At 48.2% G+C, this 20,323-nt stretch overlaps 1 protein-coding gene across 12 annotated transcripts in view; it reads left to right on the top strand.

Moving 5' to 3' along the window:
* Positions 1-20,323, top strand: part of LOC144110769 (HEAT repeat-containing protein 1-like) — a 62,131-nt gene that overhangs the window by 40,726 nt on the left and 1,082 nt on the right. For 5 of the 12 annotated variants that reach the window (XM_077643914.1, XM_077643909.1, XM_077643905.1 and 2 more), the window contains 3 exons: positions 5,912-6,050; positions 9,107-9,235; positions 9,835-10,056. In XM_077643914.1, the coding sequence (XP_077500040.1) occupies positions 5,912-6,050; positions 9,107-9,235; positions 9,835-10,056 (490 nt within the window). Of the gene's footprint in view, positions 1-5,911; positions 6,051-9,106; positions 9,236-9,834; positions 10,073-16,273; positions 16,700-20,323 lie in introns of all 12 variants that reach the window. The other 7 variants (XM_077643868.1, XM_077643859.1, XM_077643886.1 and 4 more) reach the window with 3 other exon arrangements.

Genomic DNA, 20,323 nt, shown 5'->3' with positions numbered 1-20,323 from the left:
GCAGGCCAGATATCTTTCAGGCCAACCTCTCTGCCTTTCAAGTCAATAAACCCTCACTCTCTTGGCATTGATAGAGAACTGCTTTGTTAACACCCTTTGTGTCCTGAAACCATGTAGCTTGGAGGAGTTCTTGTGCAATGGACACATTGGGAAACTTTTTAAGAGGTCTCTGCTTCTGTGCTTAGTGATTTGACGATGATGGATTTTTTATGGCGCCAGGGCATCTGTGGCCAAAGAGCGCCATGGCACAAGGTATTTTCCTTCTACTCAAGGTGGGATCAAAGGCCCATTTCCCAAGCATTTCACCCTAAAGAACCTGAGCACCAGGCCTGGGGAAAGCTTGAATCCATTGCATCACCGGTGTTACGTTTCGCCTACGACGCGCGGTATAGCCGCGCGGATGCAACGGACGCCGGGGCTTCGTTCAAAGTGGCGGTCATTTTGACCCGTTCATCGCTGCCGCAACGCCTCCCGCCAAGCGCGTCCAGGCAGGTTTCAATGCCACGTGTCTTCGTGTGTGCGTGTGCATGTTGGTGCCCACGCTTGTCAAAGCGCGGCAGCCGGGGAGAGGAGCTCCCCAACTGGGAGGCGAGGAGGTCTGACCGGCGCCGGCCCGGCGGACGCGCACGTCACGTCTGAACATGTCCGAGCGTCGCCGTATCGGGCGCCTCATCCCGAGCCGTTCCTTCTTGCCCTCGACTCCGAGGGTATAAAGGCAGCTGCCCCGGACGCCAAAGAGAGACTTCGATTTCTTTCGTCGCGTAACGTGGTCGCCCTGACCGGCTGCTCTTTTGCGATGCCAGAATAAACAAGTTGTTCTGTTGGCAGTCGACTCAACCTTTGCCAGGACCTTCGGATGTTTCCAGCTGTGCCCCAGGCCGCCAGGCCAACGCTACCCTTGGGGCTTGCAACCCATTTGCAACACCGGTGGGCACCCTGCGGCGCTGGGGCTCTGTCAATGTTTTGAGAAAGAAATAACTGGCATACAGTTGCGCTATGCTATCTAACGCGAGAACCCAACAATACCCGTCATGCTGTGCTATGTCCCGTATTTACTCGAATGTAACACGACCCCGATTGTAACGTGAGGGTCAACTTTTAGGGTGTGAAAAAGGGAAAAAGAAAACTATGATTGTAACGCGAGGGTAGACTTCAGGCGTGCGACAGAAAAACCGAAAGAGCCTGAATGTGACGCGAGGAACCGACATCGCACAGTTCTGAGGGTCAAAGACAACTTTATTCAAATACAAGCCAAACAGGCATTCCTATACACCGTCATCCTCACGGCAGTTGTTGCCGTCACTGTCATCATCACAGCTTGACTCTACTTTGTCACTAGCTGCCTCCCACAGCAGGTCGTCCTTGCTTCCGTGTAGAGCATTTGAAATTGAGCATTTCTTAAATGCGCGGTAGCCCAAATCATGAGGCAGCCCTTACCAGGCTGCTGAAACCCAGCGGGCAACGGTAGATGCGCTTGGGCATTTCAGCCTGCCTGCAGGTGTTGTTGTTGATCCGCTTTCAATCCACTCCCAGTATAACTGTCGCAAGCGATCCTTCAAGGGCTTGTTCTTGCAAACGTCCAGAGGCTAGAGAATGGAGGTCATGCCACCCAGTATAACAACGAGATGCGTTTGGTCACGCTGTAGCTTTTGTTTGACGCCGGGTGTCAGGTGACCTCGGAAAGAGTCCAGAACCAATATTGCTTCCGGATGCAGCAATGCGCCTGGCCTTCGGTCCCACACGCTTTGAATCCAATCTATGACAAGATTCGAGTCCATCCAACCTTTTTCGTGACAGCGCACAATAACGTCTTTCGGGAAAGTTTTCTTCAGGATCGTCTTCCGGCGAAAAATGATGAATGGAGGGAGCTTGCGGCCGTCAAGCAAACATGCCAGCATAACGGTAATCCGATTTTTTTTGTTGCCTGTGCTTCTAAGGCGAACTTCATGCTCGCCAGACTTGTGCACTGTTCTGGACATAGGCATGTCCAGATACATGGGGTCTGGTCGGCATTGCCGATATGTCCAAGTGGCATGTTGATAGAGCGACGAAGATCGATGACGTAGCGCTGGAACTCTCGAAGTTTTGATTCGAAGTCCCCGGGCAGCTTCTGGCAAATAGAAGTCGTGCATCGAAGGGAGAACCCGGCCCTTCGCATAAACTTCTGCGCCTAGCCTCGTGATGCCTTAAACTGGTTTTGGGCCAAAACCGTGTCCCGCGCAAGCTCTTGTGCTTTGCACTGAAGCATTTCAATGCTTACTCCAACTACAGTCGAACACGGATATATCGAACTCGAAGGAGATCGCGAATTAATTCGATATATTAAAAATTCGATATAAAAAAATACAGGCCCAGAGACTTTACCTGTGGCGGACGATGACCTACCGATCGGAGCATTCAAGAATGACAACTTTTTTTCGCACACACGACGCAACGTAATGCTTTATTTGCGTGAAAAAAAAAATCGCTTATGTTCGTCTGCTTCTTCGCCTTGCAAATGAAATGTTCAGGTGCGAAAGCCCGGTTCCTTCCATGTCGCCGCAACAACGGTGAATCAAGCTGAACGCGGCCGCCACTTCAGCGGTAGAGTACGAGCGTGTAGCCGCCCCCTCGTCCGGACGATCTTCGTCACCACTCGAGCTGTCGGCCTGGGTCCCTGCGACTGCAGCTACATAGTCCTCGTCGGCGAGGCTCGCAACAGCCTGAACATTGCTGTCAACGTTCACAAAATCGTCAGCAGACACTTCGGCTGGAACGGCAGCCGGGAAAAGGGACAACTCGCGAAACGCGTCGTCCATGCGCTCGTTGTCGCCGTCGCCGTCTTCGCAGGTTTCGGGAAGTTTGGCCGTCACGAGGCCTGCCTTCCGGAAGCAGTTGGCCACGGTATCCTGCTTCACGTCTCTCCAGGCGCCCGTCATCATTTGAATGGCCCCCAGCAGGTCAACCTTAAGCTCGGTGCCCATGCGGAGGTTCACCAAAAGCCTATCAATGAGTCGCCTCCTGTAGCCGACTTTGAACGACTTAATGATGCCCTGGTCGAGCGGCTGCAACTTCGCTGTCGTGTTCGCCGGCAGAAACTTGAGCGCGATGTTTTCGAGCTCGCAGGTGGTGTGATGGGCCGAGCAATTATCGACGAGAAGGCAAGCGTGACGCCCCGACTTGCCCAGTTCAGCGTCCCACGCTTGCAGCCATTCTGTAAACAGCTGACGCGTCATCCACGCCTTCTTATTGAAGGCGTAGCGAACGGGGAGCTGCTTACAGTTTTTGAAGCAGCGCGGTGCCCTTGCTTTGCCGATCACAAAGGGCTGGAGCTTTTGAGAGCCATCCATGTTGGCAGCGAGCAGAACGCTCACGCGGACTTTGCTCATCTTGCCCCCGTGACACGTGCTGCCCCGGACGTCGAGCGTCTTGCTGGGCAGCATCTGCCAAAACAACCCGGTCTCGTCGGCGTTGAAGATTTGCGCGGGTGAAAACTTCGCGCAAATTTCCGGCCATTCCTTCGAAATCCACTGCTGGATATCCTGGCTGATGACGGCTCCGCTTTCCCCAGAAATGGTTTTGCCAACTATCTTATGGCGGTTCTTAAACCTCTGCAGCCACCCTGTGTTGTCGGCGAAGTTGTCATCACCGAGTGCAGCGGCAAACCATTTGGCTTTAGCCATTAGCATTGGGCCATCCACCGGAATGTTCTTAGCCCGCACCTCTAAAAACCACGCATAGAGAGCCTTTTCAACTTTCTCGTGGGCAGGAGCGCGCACACGACAAGCTCCCGACGTTCGTTGCTCCGCCGCTTTCGACTTTATGTCCGCCTTGTTTTTTAACAAAGTGCTTAGAGTGCTCCGAGGAATCCCGAAGTCGTCTGCCACCGTCGCACTTTTCTCGCCTGCCTCAACACGCTGAATGGCTTTCAGCTTTGTCGCAAAGTCCAGGTTCTTGCGCTTCTTGACGCTGCTTGTGCTTGCTGCGGCCATTGCTTCCGCGTCAGCTCACCACGATCCAGTCACACACGTGTCGTGAGACGCACGCAAAACAATATTGAACACGAAACACAAGAACGCGCACAAAACAAAAGAATTCACGTGCGCAGCTTCCGCCAACAAAGCGCTCGCGATGGCGACAGCGACGTACGAAAGGCACGAGCTGTGGTTGGCTGAGCAAAACTCATGAAAAAGCAACAAGAAAAAAAAAAGGCAAAAGGAGGAGGCCGCCGGCGCCTTCTTTCCTGGCTACCTTTTCCGAGCCGATCACTATGGTTACGCGGGGGAAGGATGAGAGACATTGGGAGAGAGAAAAAAAAAAAAGCTGTTCCGCAAGTCGGAGAGCGTGCACAGCGGGAGTACAGTCCAAGCCTCCCTCCCCCTCGCTCTCACATTTTCCGAGCCTTTCAAGGGAGGCGCGGAGCTCGCGGGTGCAGCGAGTGCCGAGATCGCGCGGCGTTCTATATATCCAATGGCGGATAAAAATATCGTTCGATATAAACGTACGAATTTCTATACTTTTACACAGAATTTTCAAGGGGATAATTGACGAGTTCGATACAGACAATAATTCGATATATGTGGGTTCGATATATCCGTGTTCGACTGTAGTCGGGAACGTTGCTCGCTAAGGAACTCTGCATGGCGATGCTCCAACTCTGGGAAGCGGCCTTTCTTGGGCCTTGGAAAGTCTTTTCGCAGGCTGTTGCAGTTAAACAATTCCTCACGATGTTTCCTCCATCCCCTGAACGTTGATTCGTTGACGTCCAGACGTCTTGGAGCCGCTGAATTTCCCACTTTCTCAGCAAGCAGAATAGCGTTGCGCTTGAAGCCAGCTGTATACTGAGCACGTGAGCACACCATTCCGCTTGAAGACAACTCGACCATTTGATGGCCTAAGACTCAAAGCACAAACGCACAACTACACGCACTGGCACCAAACACGAGAAAGAGCGAACAAAGCGCGCTGCTCCATGCCCTGCTGCCTGACAGTCACGTGGCCACCCTTCTGCATCAGTTGCAAGGATTAACAGACAGATGGCGGTGGGATCGCTCGCTCCTTTGCTGGTGTCTTGGCGGTGATTGCGAGCGCTCGGTGCCTCCGAGATGGCTGTTTCATTTTGCGGTCATGGAGGCCACACAACCTCGTTACAGGTTGCAAGCATTCGTCAAGAGGTGGCGCCCTCTCATCGCGCCAGTGACTCTAGCTGGCATCGACTCTTGTTGGCTTGTTCTCACTGGTCATTTTTTTTTGCGTTTGCGATTAGGTTGCCACTTTGTCCTAGTAGTTGTGACCTGTGGTTCGCGTACTGGTTGACCGGCGATTTGGAGTGCGTGATTTCGAATGACCAGTACGATCAACGCACACGTTTGACACATGAAATGATTTTAATAGTGTGTGTTTGGTGCTCTTCATAGCATTTTTAAACCTGGTATTCGATTGTAATGCAGGGGGTGACATTTCCTTTCTACTTTCGGTAAAAAAACTTGCGTCACATTCGAGTAAATATGGTAACTGCTCCATGCCTGTCTTCACTCTGTGCTGCGAGTGCAGTGCTGTCTTGTGGCATGCCTCGGGGCCTCATACCCTCCCTCCATGCCATGTTGTTGCTGTCAACCTCTGCATTATGCCGCTGTGCAGCTTCCAGGTGCCTTACTTTCTGCGCTGTGCCTCTGCAGTGCAGTGCTTCCCTCTCTCTCTTGCTATGCAGCAGCTGCAATTTCCTTCTTCCTTTTTTCCTACCTTGTTGTGGGAATGTCTACGCCAACATTGCGGATTTGGAGGGTCCTCTCATTAACAGCTATCGCTGTGAAACAACGAGTGAATAACAGGCTGTTGCTATCACATCTTACAAATCTTGTGGGCACAACAGCTGGCAGTAACGGGCGATGGGGTAATAAATGTTTCCTCTCCCTTCTCCCCTGTGGTGCAGAAGCCTGGAGTTGGGCATGTCCCCCCATGCCGAGTACATACGTGCATTAGTGCGTGCTGACGGCCCTGCAGGCGCATGGCCTGTTGGCGCCCCGCCACGAACTTGCTTCCCTGGTCAAGTGCCTGCCCTCCACTACCCCGTGAGTGAAATGCAGTGCCACTGCCGCCGCTCCTTGCTGTCTTGACAGTTTTGTGCAGTACAGGGTTTCCAGTGGCTACATTCCACAGTGACTGTTTGTGACGGCAGCAGAGGTTGCATGCACTTGTTGGGCATAGCAGTGGAACCCTGTGTGTTGACAAATACAGTCGCCTACCGATTTTTTGGACTCGAAGGAACCCGAAAAATGGTCCGAATAATTGAATACAGTGAATGCTCGTTAATTCACAACTCGTTAATTCGAAATTTTGGATAATTCGAAATAGTCATCGTGGTCCGGTCTGCAGTGCATAGAAGTCTATGTGCGTAACAGCTCGTTAATTCACTCAAAAATTGCCGCCGCCACCCATAATTCGAACTGCGCGCCGCCAAGCGCCGCTGTTGAAAACCATCGTTGGAAGCTTTCACGGCAGAACCATAGATGGCACAACCATCGGGGCGCTGCTAGGGTGCTGGAACAAGTACTAACCAGTCTTTCCTGCCGCGACTGCTTCGAGGAACAACGTTTTAGTGTTTTAGCCCTCGTTTTGCACGCCGCTTGCTGTGAGCTTGTGTCCGCGAGATGTGTTCGCGTGGGAAATACTGGTCCAAGACGGTGAACGAGAAAGTGGCGATTTTACGCAAGGTGGGCGAACGGAAGGCCAGCAAAGTGTAAATCGCGAAAAAGCACGGGATTCCACCAAGCACGTTGTCGACATACGTCCGAAATAGGAAGGCCATCGAGGATGCCTACGAAGCCGAAGATTTCGCCAGCAACAGAAAAAGGCTCCGATTAGCCAAGTATCCGGAAATTGAGACCGCTGTGATTACGTGGGTGAAGGAAATGAGAAGCGCAGACATTCCACTGAGCGGCCCAACTATCATGGCGAAGGCGGCCGATTTCGCCCTGCGCATGAATGTGGAAGATTTTGTCGCTTCCGAAGGATGGTTTCACCGCTTCGAGACAGACATAATCTTGTCTTCTAGAAGACCGAGTGACTACGGTAGCCCTCAGAGAGAAAAAGCAAAAGATAACAGATTGTTTTGCTAAATAAATATTTTTCGTGCCCTCCGGGCATCAAACGCGTCCATTTTTGCTCACTTTCATTAGTTCGAATTTTGGTTAATTCGAACTGGCCTGGCGGCCCCGTGGAATTCGATTTAACGAGCTTTTACTGTAGTCCAAAAAATCCGTGAAGTACAAAAAAATCACTTTATTGAGATGAAATCGGCTTAAAAATGTCGCTGATTTTACCTTGCGGAAAATTTCTCTTGCTGGCGACGATTTGCGCCCGTATTTGCGCCAAGGTTGTGCTTTCACAGCACACGCTAGACAGCAAGGTCACCACATTTAGTTAAAATACTTCCCACACTTCTTTGACGGTCCTGGCGGGGCCATGTTGTCCACAATCCGAGTGTGCACCACATCGCTCGTTAAACACACGCAAAGATAAGGCACTTTTCTTTCAAAGCGGCGGAACCGCCGGACGCAATCAGAAAATGGTGAACAGATGTAACTTCGTGAAGACTGAGCGTCAATCGGTCAACGCGGTCAGAGAAACCCAAGTGACGAAACGGCGAATGGTGAACGTATGAGACCCGCCGCGGTGGCTCAGTGGTTAGGGCGCTCGGCTACTGATCCGGGGGTGCGTTGGAACCCGACCGTGGTGGGCACGTTTCAATGAAGGCGAAACGCAAAGGCGCTCGTGTGCTGTGTGATGTCAGTCCACGTTCAAGATCCCCAGGTGGTCGAAATTATTACGGAGCCCTCCATTATGGCACCTCTTTTTTTCCTTTCTTCTCTCAGTCCCTCCTTTACCCTTTCCTACCGATATGTGAGATAGCTCCTGCACAATTTCCTTCCCAACAACCAATTTTCAATGTATCGGACAAGCGATAACTGCCCGCGACGACGTCGGTGACAAACGCAAGTAGGCAGCGATGACAATCCGGCTGCCACCTCGAAGTGTCAGAGATCGCAGGGACCTCTACTGGCAACAATGAGGTACCGAAAGTGTGTCAAGCCAAGCCAACTGCAGCATAAATCCACCTCAATCTAAGATGGCGCCTTTTGCGCCGCCGAAAAGTTGATAAGATGGCTGACTTTTGCCCGCAGGCGACTGAAATTAGTCCGAAAAATCGAACTTTCGGACTTTTGAAGTCCGAAATATCCATCGCGAATATGTATGCGCTTCTATGGGGCAACTGACGGTGCCTCATCGAAGTCCGAAATATCCTACAAGTCCGAATTACCCGTCGGCTACTGTATACAGTCAGCTATGGAACCCCGGTCAAGAATGAAATGAAGATCCTGCGTAAAGCATAGAAGTTGCGTCTCGCATGAGAATAATTTACGAAACCCGCTCGAAGACTTGACCTCAATGAGTCAACCATCCGCGGAGGTCGGCTGCAGCGGGAGGGGCTTTATAAATGTGAGCCCAAGTGCAAAGGATTTCGTGGGGCTCACCATGGCCATCACGTCGAGCTAGAGAAAAAAGTGGCGTACTTTATTAGCCAGCAGCGCAGCTGTCTCATGGGGTCAGTGTTGAGCTGATCCGTTGAAAAGTTAATGTTGCTCGGGAAATGGGAGGTTCAGAGCATCTCTTGGGTGGGCCCAAACATTCATGAAGAGGAATGGATTCTCTCTTGCGGTGAATAACATCGATAAGGCAGAAGTTACCAGGAGACATCGATAGCGAAAAGGAGGACTCTGTTTCCGAGAACTCGGCCTCCAAAAGCAAGGAATATGAATAAACATGTTGGCCACGATGTCTATTAAAGGTACTTTGCTTTGCGTCATTAAGCCTGGCGTTACATTCGTGGTTTCATTTTTTCCTGCTGAGCAGCTTGTAAAGTCACCCCCGCGTTACATTTGCTGTCGCGTAACGTTCGAGTTAATACGGTATTACTTTTCTTAAAATTTTTTCGCGCTGAAAAATTTGCTTTATTTGAAGACTTTTTCTTCTTCTATTTGTGTTTGATTCATAAAAAGAAATTAGTATTTGCATGCCCCTGGTTATGATGTCTGAGCAATGATATGCCTTGCTGGTGCACCCACAGGAGGAGGTTCTGCACAACGTGACCTCAGTGTTCACCTACAAGGGGACCAGCCTTCTGTGGCAGGTCGACAGCTGCAGCTTCCAGACGGTCATGCCGACCGTCAAGACTGTCGTGCCCGCCCTGCTGCAAGTAGGTCATCGCTCACCACTTGGGACTCTCTGGCTTGAAACAGCTGATTCGTGCGAATAGGTTGATTAGTCCCAAAATGGATGCACTTGATGCTTTCAGTCAACTGTGCTCTTGTCGACACTGCTTGCATAGCATATGAATAACCTTACTTCACTTTGAATTTGTTCAGGCATGTTGGGCTTTAGTAACCTTGGTCTGCAGCTAGTGAAGTCGAATGCTGTAGTAATAAAATTTGTGTGGACATTGTGGTGTCTTATGTGGGACTATGCTCGTCGGCAGAAACTAAAGTGGCCTCTGTGTTAAAGTTTGATGTGAGGCCAAAGTTGTGCTAATGATTGTCCTATAGTGATGAAGGCCTAACTCATTTGTTTAGACATTTTCACTTCAGAGCATTTAACAATCCCTGTAATAGCAATGTCAGCTTTTGCAGTGATATACACCGTGTCATGAAATCATTTTTAAAACATGCCATAGCACACAACTCACTTCAAGTAGATCTGCATATGAATGAGGTGGTGCCTGCGTCGAGTATTTTACTGTGGCAGGTAGCTCTACCTTGTGAGTATTTATGTAATCATTGTGCCATCCTGCCTGTGCAGGCCTGCACTGGAGAGAGCAAGTCAGCTGAGGCCACAGAGAGCGCAGTGGCATTGGTGACGCGAGTGTTTGTGGGCCCATTTCCGGACATTCCTGAGCACTGGTGGCTGTCACTGTTTGCCAAGCTAGCCACAACCCTTGGCGCTGGGGACCACCTCTGGATCCTAGCTGCCCAGATGGCAGAGCACCAAGTCACCAAGATGGGTGGCACGGACGTGGACGAGGTGACTTTTGTCAGATGTTGGTACTTCTCGGCACCTTAAGTTTTCCTCATGCTGTCATGCCTTTGCCTGCTCAACACCTTAATTAACAGGGTCTCAGTTCTGGCAGTCTTGATGCCATATGTAAAAGGACTGGTGGGGTCAATGCCGTCGGTGTGCTGATCAGCTGGAAAACCTGTCTTGCGCTTCCCACCTGGATACCTCGCTTTCCACTTAGACAATGTGCGTATGTGCAAAAAAAGACACATGTACTCGTTCAATATTCGCACCTGTAGTGGAAAAGTGATGCAGCTTGGGATGGGCCTGGTTTCTTTTCTTTAGGGGCTTAAAAACTTGAAGGCACTCTTCTCCCTCTCACCGAAATCTGTCTTGTCTGTCATGTCTGCTTAAAGAAAATATTCGGAAGCTGCCTAACATTAGAACTGTCAGCAAAAACATGAGGGGGTGCAGAGTTTAGAGTCATAAGCGATGTTTCTGAAAATGTTTACATGAACACTTGCAAGCGTCTTTGATGTACAGTAGCCGACGGGTAATTCGGGCTTCAATACAGTCGAGCCCGCTTATAACGAACATGAGCGCCACGCGGCGTCAGTTCGTTATATCCCGAAGTTCGTAGTAAGTGGACCACAGCTTTAAAGACAGTTGCTTGTCAAAACAGTAAATTTTTTCTTTGCGAAAAAGTCCGTGATGGACGTCTGTTTCTGCAGAGCAGATCCGATGGAGGTTTCCTGATTGTTCAATGGGGAGACTGCTCTTAAAGAAAAAATTTTTGTTTCTGCACTAAATTTTATGAACTGAAACACCCTTGACTAGTTTTTTGTGCTGATTCTAAAAATGTCATTGGTATCGGGATAGGCTGATTAGTTCCTGAGGTACACTGAATTAACATGCTCTCATTAATAAGAATAATTAAGAGAAAAAGCACATTATAAACGTTCATAAATAGCACTTGGTTAGGTTCTTGAAACAGAAAGGGATGAAATGTTGGAAACAGTTTTTTAATTTTACCACCATAGGTAGTTTTTAAAGACATTGAAACTCAAACTACGAAAAATGCCTAACTTGCAGTCAAAAACTTGAGCAAATTAAAACCTTTCTGAGCAATAATTACAAATTCTGCTCCCAACATTGCCTAGTCTACACATATGACTACGTGCTAAAAAAGGAATTGTGGTTCTATCTGCCATAGACGCCGAGATATGTTAGTTTAGGAAGTTTAGGATTTGCTATGAGTCCAAAATTTCCATTTTGAGAAAAACAGCAAAATCAAACGAAGTGTTGTTTATGGCAAAGTACTTCAATTTTATTCACAAACTGGCACTAGCAGACACGTAATAGCCTCCTGAGATGTAGTCTGTCTGACCAGAGTGATTAAAATGGTGCTTTTTCAGTGTACACTGCAGATTTTCTGCAGATTCAACTCCATGTGAACTTCTCGAACTGATCGCGCACATTCGGAAGTCAATTTGAGCCGCATGGTCCACCATGGGCGTCAACTTTTTTGACGTATTTCTGCCAAGTTTTTGAATGCAGACCGCAGTGGGATATATTCATCACCGAAAATATGTCATTCAACGCGGCACGCTGGTTCCCCGTTGACTGCATTGCGGGCGCGGCGAGGATGTTCACCACGAACGGGCTCACTGTCTGGTCGGTCTCCACACGCGGCGAACTCCATTGCGATGAGATGTCGCCACAGTTCCCACATGTCAGGGTTGGTTTGGTGGCGCGGCTGTACTCTCTGTCGGATTTTTCAGTCGTCACGTCGCCATTGCATACTTTGCACTTCACTGATGCCAGCATCTCGTTCACCAAACGCAACCTGACGATGGAGAAGCTTGCGCTCTGTTGCTGCTGCTGATGCCGTCTGCTGAAGTTTCTCCTGAGCTTTCTTGCCCTTTTCTTCAATCTCACAAGGTTGCAGCATTGGGGTATTATGATGAACACGACCGCTGCCCGTTGAGGCTTCCGCAACCGGCGCCACAGTTAGGCCTAGCTCGGTCGGCACCTCCTGATCCGCTGGTGGAGGCGTATCCACAGGGCTTGCGGTGTCCGCGGTGCTCGAGGTGACCGTGGCGCTCTTCTTCAGGTTGCTAACGAGTGATTTTTTCCTCTTTTTCCCGTCTCTGTGAGTCGTGCCAAACTTTGGCGCCGGCATTGACATCTTTGCGAGACGCACTAGCGAACACACCTTGACAAGATGGCTACCGCTTGCGCTCAACGAATGCTTCCAGCCTACAACACGAAGCCCTTCAGCCAATTAGATAGCAGCCTTCAGTCACGTGCACCGACTAGCGAATAGCATTGCGCGTTGCAACTGCTTTTTGGCGGCATTTTCTCTCTCATCCAATAAGCATAAAACAGAGCAACTGCGCGAAATTCAAAACGAAAAGCAGCTCTTCCAATTGAGACCAAGATGGCACCGATCGCTGCAGTGAAACGATAAAGCATATCGCGGAAGAAGCCCTGTTGTTGAGCGAAAATCTGCCGAGAGAGAGCTCGGATGCAAGTTTTCTACTCATTTTACAGCTCTAATGTTGGCTCTGGAGATTTTAAAATTCACAGGCTGGTAAAGAAACAGCTGCAGATTTCGAAAATTTCATTTTTGAAAAATCGTTTTTTTTTCGTGATTTTTTTGCCTCCAAGAGCTGTCTCCCCCCTTAAAGCGTGATGCAGGATGCTAAGTGCCTCATACCACAGCAGACCAACTGATTTATTATTGCCTAATGCCCCTTTATTGTCAGTTTCTCGTTTTAGTGGAGAACAATGCTTTTCGTTGACATAAGAAAAGCAAATGAATTCTTGCTGTGTGATGTGCTCAACAGCTGTAAGGGTATTTAAGCCTACCTTCACAACTCTATACAAACACAAGGCAAGAAGTGAATAAGAGGTTGCTCACCAGGAAAGGGACGCATAGCTGTAATCCACATCTATCACCAGCACGCTCATTGAAATCCCGGTCTCGTCGTCATTGTCCAGGACAGCGCATCCCAGCACTACACGGCAGGCATGTAGCCAGAATTTTTTTTGTGTATGGTACAGTGTAGCTAATCCGACTTGGCATGTGCATTGGGCACAGCTATTGTAAACATTTGATATTTACTTACAGTCATGCTCAGTTATAACGACTCAGATATAATGAGTGCTCGCTTATTAAAAACGAGTGCATTGCTACTGTCAAAATATGCATTAGGACAGTGGCAGTTCATCTCAGAGATAGTCGAACCTCGTTATAACGAAGTAGCATCAGGACCGTAAATTAGTTCGTTATGTCCGATATTCGTTGTAACAGTATACATAAATATCGCCTCTGACAAATCTACAATTTGACTCGCGCAAATGTTCTAAATACTAAAATCCATTATTCTGGGCTTCGAACCCTCTATAAACGAGGTAATCCTTACCTCTCTCCTTGTGGATTGTGGCATTTCAAATAAAACAGACCGGAGTATGGGAAAGTCGAATTACAAAAAAACAAAGTTTGTTCGACAAAACAGGTATGCGTTCGTTTATTTGAAGAAGGATCTGGTCTTCGTCTGGTGGCTTTTCACTTCACAGCACTGAGCAGAATAAAGTTTTCTACAGTGTCCATGCACAAGAGGGCCTTTTCTACTTCAGCAGTTTTGGTTGTCCGCAGTTTTTTTAAATAGCCTTTCAGCCTCCTGGCCATGTCCATGGCATCAGCACTGCTTATCAATGGTCCATCACGTTCACTGTCACCTCCGCTATCGCTGCTGCTGTTATCCGCGTGGACCACAACGCGATCCACAATTTCTTGATTTGTCAGCTCAGGTGCCACTGCCAAGTTCTCATCGGCCGAAACGAAATCGTCAAATGCGATGCCTGGAAGTGCCATTTGATTCCAAGTTCTGTCCAGCTCTACCAGGTTTTTAGGCTGAACTTTGTCTTCTATGGCAGGCAAAACAAAACTGGCATCCGCGAAACAGTTCCTTATTGTTGACTGCCTCACCTCATTCCGTGATCCGTACAACATTTCAAGTGTCGTCTTGATGTTGATGGTTGTTAATCAGCGTCGATCGATATCAAAAACCATTTTCATCACCAAACGCTTCTGGTAATTGCACTTGAGCGAACAGATAATGCCCTTGTCCATTGGTTGCAAAGCAGAAGTTTCGTTTGGTGGCAGGAACACCAAATGAACTGCCTTCAGCACGATCGACACTTTGTGCGCCGAACAGTTGTCCAAGAGCAACAGGACCTATCCTGTGCTGCCTCTCCATGTCCTGGTCGAAAGCGGTGAACTAGTCTTCGAAAAGCTTGGCCATCATCCAGGCTTTTTTGTTAGACAAGTAAGCAACCTGCAAATTACGGGCGCCCTTCAGGCACCTCGGACGTGCAGACTTGCCGATAACGGTGAGTCGTCTTTTGTCTGAGCCGTCCATGTTCACGGCAACGGCAACCGTTTGCCTCCATGGCAGGTTTCGTTTTTTACTGCCAGTGACCGCTCTGGCAACAACATGAAAAACACGCCGGTTTCGTCGACGTTGCACTCGTCGTATTCCTGGAGCAGAGGCCGGAAGTTCTCTAGCCACTTTTCACATGTCTCCACATCGAGAGCAGACCCTTTGCCAGACAACATCTCGCATGCGATCTCGTGTCTGTCTTTAAAACGTTGCAGCCAACCGCTGCTTGCATGGAAATCGTCATGCCCTAGTGCTCAGGTCACGCTGTTGACCTCACTTTGAGGAAGTGCTCGCAACACTGGCAAGTTTCGTGCCCTTATGTCTTTAAGCCATGAAAGCAAAGCCACATCCACGTCTGGGTGATGGCAAGGCCTAACTCGCTTACGGTCAGCATTTGTAGCGTCCTCGGTGTTGCTTTCAATCTTCTTTCTTACGGCCAAAATGGTGGATAAGGTACTTGGGGGGAAGGCTGAACTCCACTGCAACACCCTTTTTCTTGTGGACACTGTCCACAGCTCTCAATATCTGCAGTTTTTTCTCAAGCAAGACCACCTTCCGCTTCGTTGCCAGTGTTGCTGTGCTTGCCTTCACCGCTGGGCAAGTGGCGCTGCCCTTCGGCCCTTTGTCGTCATATGAGCTGTCAGTTTCTGCGCTCTGTTCATAGGTGGCGCGACCAGTAAAACGTGCAATTTATGTGCCAGGCCGCCAAACTTTCTGCAACCTTTTGAAACGATAAAAAAAAAGTGTGCTTGTGAATTGGCTTCCAATATTTATTTTGCTTTTTATGCTACCTTTATCGTTTTGAGCCTCGCGTAACCCAAATAATTCTTTGTCAGAGCCAATATCACGGCGCATCTCGCTTTTTCAGTTTCATTAATAAACAGTAAATGTCGTAAAAATGAAGCATGGCCAACCAAAGTTCGAATTTAGTTTGCTATAACCGATAATTCGCTATATCAGTGTTTGTTATAACGATGTTCAACTGTACAATGAACAACTTTGGCCTTATCGCTCGGTTATTGTGAACTCTCCTCCCCGAAGTTGAGGTCGCACTTCCAGCAAGCAGAGATCGAAGAAGATCTCTCATCTCTCGACAGTGCCTCAGAAATAGCATGTCGGCCCAAAAAAGCAATAAAAAGGAGCCATTGGTACAGCAAGTAACCGTCATCCAAGCTTGCACCAATAGCCTACAAGGGCAACCATTGCTTGCGTTCATGATTATACCGCACGGAAGAATGGGGACAGACAAAAAACACATGCACACACAGAGTGCAGACTTCCAGCTTTGTGTGTGTACGTGTTTCTTGTGTCTGTCCCCGTTCTTTCATGCAGTTTAATCATGACCAAGAAGCACCAACTAGCCCGCCAGAAAACCCTTCTTGCTTGCATGTTTGCTGGATGGGCAAAGCATCTCAAGTAGAAGCGAGAGCACGGTGAACGCGAGACAAAGGAATTGTTGCAAGTGAAGCTACTGCCCATGGCCACGGATCATCTAACCGCACCGATTTCAGAAGTTTGAATGCCTTGCTGGCCATGCTGGTCACATGATATACGTCTCCTGCCCAGTCGGCTCCATTTCTTATGCTGTTGCTACATGCAGGCAGCGTCAGACAGTGGACAATGTAGCTGATACATTGTGTGCCACGAACGCTGCACTACTTCCGTCGCTGCATGGACCTAGGAAGGATGGATGAAGCGCTCAAAAACACTTATGATCAGACGCATGTAGATTTGTGGCAATGCGCTGTTGATGTATAGCTGGCCTCATGTTTCTATGTATGACTGCATTCCTGCAGGCACCATCATCGCAGAGCTGCGTACTCTGACGAAGCCTCTGAACGTCTATAGGACGAGCACTCCTCTACCACTAGGATTCTGGTAAATCTGGCTCATCTGCCACCAGCTGCCATGGGTGCTTCAACCACGAATATAATATGGCACACAAGCCGAAGGTGTCTGGAGTCCACATATTTATTAAGAGGACTCGTTCAGCCAGGAGGGAGCGCAGCCACCGGCAAACGGAGAAGGTGCAGCGCCAAGATCCGATCTGCGCGCGCCTGCCGGGCATGCTGGGTTGTGTCGTCTTCTGGAGCCGGGCACAACGCTGCATGCTACAATATGCTGTCTCTAGAGCTGATTTCTGGCAGCAATGGTCTAGGCGAGGAGAAGATGACCACCCTGGAGAGCCTGGAAAGAGTTGCTGAAGGAACTGCTTTGAACAAGTAGGCGCGCATAACGCAGTTTTTAAAAAAGAACTGCTGCTTTTGGCAGACTAATTATTGCTGGCTGTTATACGGAAAGTCCACTTACTGCGAACATGGGATCTAAAGAACGGAATGCGCGTGACCGTCAGCTCTGTTATAAGTGGGCTCGACCGTATTTGTACATATTGTCGGTTCAATCCAAACCAACATAGTAGTGGGTTCAAGCATCAAATTGAGCTAAACGCAGGCCGATACAATAAAACAATCAGTACAATCAACACAGTCAATAAAATAATGCAATCTAAATGCACTACTGCTTCAAATATTATCACACCGTGGTGTCAGCAACCAAGTTCACCTTTGCACCGAATCTTTTCACGGTTTTTCAGAAATAACCATCCAAAAAGAAAGAATGGGGGCCGGTGATTTCTACAGCACGGTTGAATATTTCCGTATATGCTCCTTAAATTTCACAGTAACCTTCCGTACTCCTTTTTTCTCGTTTATTTCTTCTGTTGCTTTGCTCTCTCCACAGGCACCCCTTTGCATAAAACTGTTCTGCATGCTGTCACTTTTTAAATGCACAAATGTCCACACACTTTCCTGGCACATGTGTGTGATGTTCTTGGTTAAGAAAGCTTATTTCTGAGCTTGTAGTGTGCTCAGTCAGGAGTTTGTGCCTTTAAACGGCGCTCGGCTGCCGGCCCGAAAGACGCGGGTTCGATCCCGGCCGTGGCGGTCGAATTTCGATGGAGGCGAAATTCAGGCAAAATTCTAGAGGCCCGTGTACTGTGCGATGTCAGTGCACGTTAAAGAACCCCAGGTGGTCGAAATTTCCGGAACCCTTCACTACGGCGTCCCTCATAGCCTGAGTCGCTTTGGGACGTTAAATCCCCATAAACCATAAACCAAATAACTCATGCGGCACCGACCTTTGGTGTTAGCGAGAGCTCATTTTGCTGGTTCATTAAGAAACAGGGCAGGCTTATTCATTGAGTAACAGCGTTGCTTATTTATTTATTTTTAACACTAAAGTTGCTACGTTGGACAGCTTTGGGCACTGGTCAGTAACAGCATTGTGTGAACGGTGAATTTGGCAGTAGTGGTTAAGTAGTCTTTGCTTGCTTGGTTACAACTATTTAGTTTCTTTCTGTATTGTATATAAGAAGAATCTGGGAAACAGATAAAATGGCCCAAGCATCCGCTCTGCGGGCAAATGCCCCGGGTTGTTTATCTCAGTGCACTTGCTGTTTCGATGGGGTTTCATGATGCTGGCTGTATATTGCTTGCTGATGTAATGTGTTTAGTGAAGTCCGTGCATATTCGGTGAACGAATATTCAACGTCATAGCTTTGATTTGAACACATAACGGCATTATAGTAAGAAGTCGTTGTGTTTGTATAGTAGTTTAAACGATGATGTCAGTAACGTCTCAGGTCAGTATTTTAGTTCGGGCAGCTTTTTTTTTATTGGTAATTTTTAAATACTCTGAAAAGAAGCCCTGCAGTTGGCAGCTCTTCTCTTTTTACGAGTATCTACAAGAAATATGCTCAGCCTGTAGCTCTTGGCTGAATAAATGCCTCACACTGCTACTACTACTACTGTCAGAGTTAGTCATCCTATCAGTATAATTATGACCAGCTTTCCTTGCTGTTTATAATGAAGCAAACTGTAGCATATTACCAATTCGTTATTCTTGTTATTTTTTCTGCTGGACACTCCCACTCTTCAAGCCCGATTTGGCAGTAATCATTTTCTGAAACGAAATCCCTGCGTTTATTCTACAACTCTGCTTCAGTAGACTCCCACCTATGTTTGTTAGGTTAGGTGTGTGGTGTTAGGAGTTTCTTGTGGTTCCTGTGCAGAAGAGCCAAGTTTGGTGAAAATTGACGTCTTAATAAGGTTGGCTTTCAAGCGAAATAGTAGCTTTGGTCAAATGTGGCGAAAATTGATGCTTCGAGATAATTCTCTTGGAAGTAAAAAAAGGGCCTCAGTATAAAATTAGACTCAACAAATGCACGCTGATGGATGAATTTTCTGGTAAGCAGTGTAGCCCATTTCGTAAAGTAAAGTAACCGTCAGTCAGCCTCGTACAACCAGTAGGCAGCGTCCTGGTTAAACACCAAACAACCTGAAAATGTTGGCTCGGGCAATCCTGCTTTCTTTAAAACTAAACATCGCATACCGGATATTTTGAGTGTATGAAGGCCCTGTAGCTCACTGCAAACAAAATTGCTGAAGATTCAATTGACAACACCAAAAATTTTGATGAATGAGAACTTCTGGTACACCCAGAGCCCTGTGTCGGGCATATTTGCCAGAATTCAGTGCCAAGATGGTCAATCCGCAGAATCGATGCATCCAGAAAAACTTAAACGTTATTCATTCCATTACGCATCATAAAAAAGCCAATATTTGAGATCGCAAATATTACCCTAGTGCGTTCCTAGTCAATGCTGTGAAATGAGCACTCGCTAACTCTGGAGGCTGCTGCCGCATGTGTTGTGATTTACCGTTTGCGGTTACAGCTATGATAGTTCACCTCTACAGCAGTGCTGCACTGTATTCCTACGTGCCGTTTTGTCGTCGGGCTGTTTTTTTCCCCTCGAAGTGTCAGAGATCACAGGGACCTCCGCTGGCAACAATGAGGTACCGAAAGTATGTCAAACTAATCCAACTGCAGCGTAAATCCACCTCAAACCATGATGGCGCCTTTTTTGCCAGCAAAAAGCCAATAAGATTGCCGATTTGGGCCAGCAGGTGACTGAATTTAGTCCGAATAATCAAACTTTCGGACCTTGGAAGTCTGAAATATCCGTAACGAATATGTACGTGCTTCTATGGGGTGACTGACTGGGCCTTATCGAGGTCTGAAATATCCTACAGGTCCGAATTATTGGAGTCCGAATTACCCCGTCGGCTACTGTATAGGTGTGCCAAAAGTGAAACACAAGTTGAGCAGGCTATTGTCGAGAGAAAGGGTTGTACAGCACCTTGCTCCTTAAGCCCCCTTGAAGGCAGCTGATGTCTGCCAGAAGGTAACTTGCGTAAAGGGGCCCTTTTTTCCTTTCCACACAGTAGTAGTAGTAGTAAAAAAAGAATGAGGGCCGTCTACGGACGCAACTTTTTGGCCGATTTCACTTGTAAATTAAGTCTGGTGGTGAATCTGACTCGTGAAGCTGGCACTAAAAAATGAAACTGGGAGAGTGTTTTGAGACCCCTGATCAAGAACGTCTTGGAGCAACAGACATGCAACGGCATAATCTCAAGGTTAACAGTCGGCTGCAGTGCAGTGGGGCTCTTTGAAATGGCTTAACCATCATTCTCAGGATTGCAAGCAGAAGCCAACTTTTGAAGGCCATGAGGAAATGCATGTGCTGTGCACAGAAAAAGAAAAGCTAGCTATGAATGTGGAGAAAGCTGCTGAGAAAGGGAAGGCAGCAATTGAGCAGTGAACGGAAAGGAAAAAAGGGGGGTGAACAGTAGCAGCACTGGACAGCGTGGAGCACAAAGCAGCAGTAGGGGAGGGGGGTTTAGCTGCGCACGCTTCTTAATTATTGCCGCTTAAATGACACTGAGGCCATGGAAGACAATGCCATGTTCACGCAGCGCTTTCGTTTTCATATGGAATCAGACTTCCCC

The sequence above is a fragment of the Amblyomma americanum genome, chromosome 1, assembly GCF_052857255.1.
Source record: "Amblyomma americanum isolate KBUSLIRL-KWMA chromosome 1, ASM5285725v1, whole genome shotgun sequence".
Lineage (NCBI taxonomy): Eukaryota > Metazoa > Arthropoda > Arachnida > Ixodida > Ixodidae > Amblyomma > Amblyomma americanum.
Note: the sequence above shows the minus strand (reverse complement) of the source record. Positions and strands in the feature narration are given on the sequence as shown.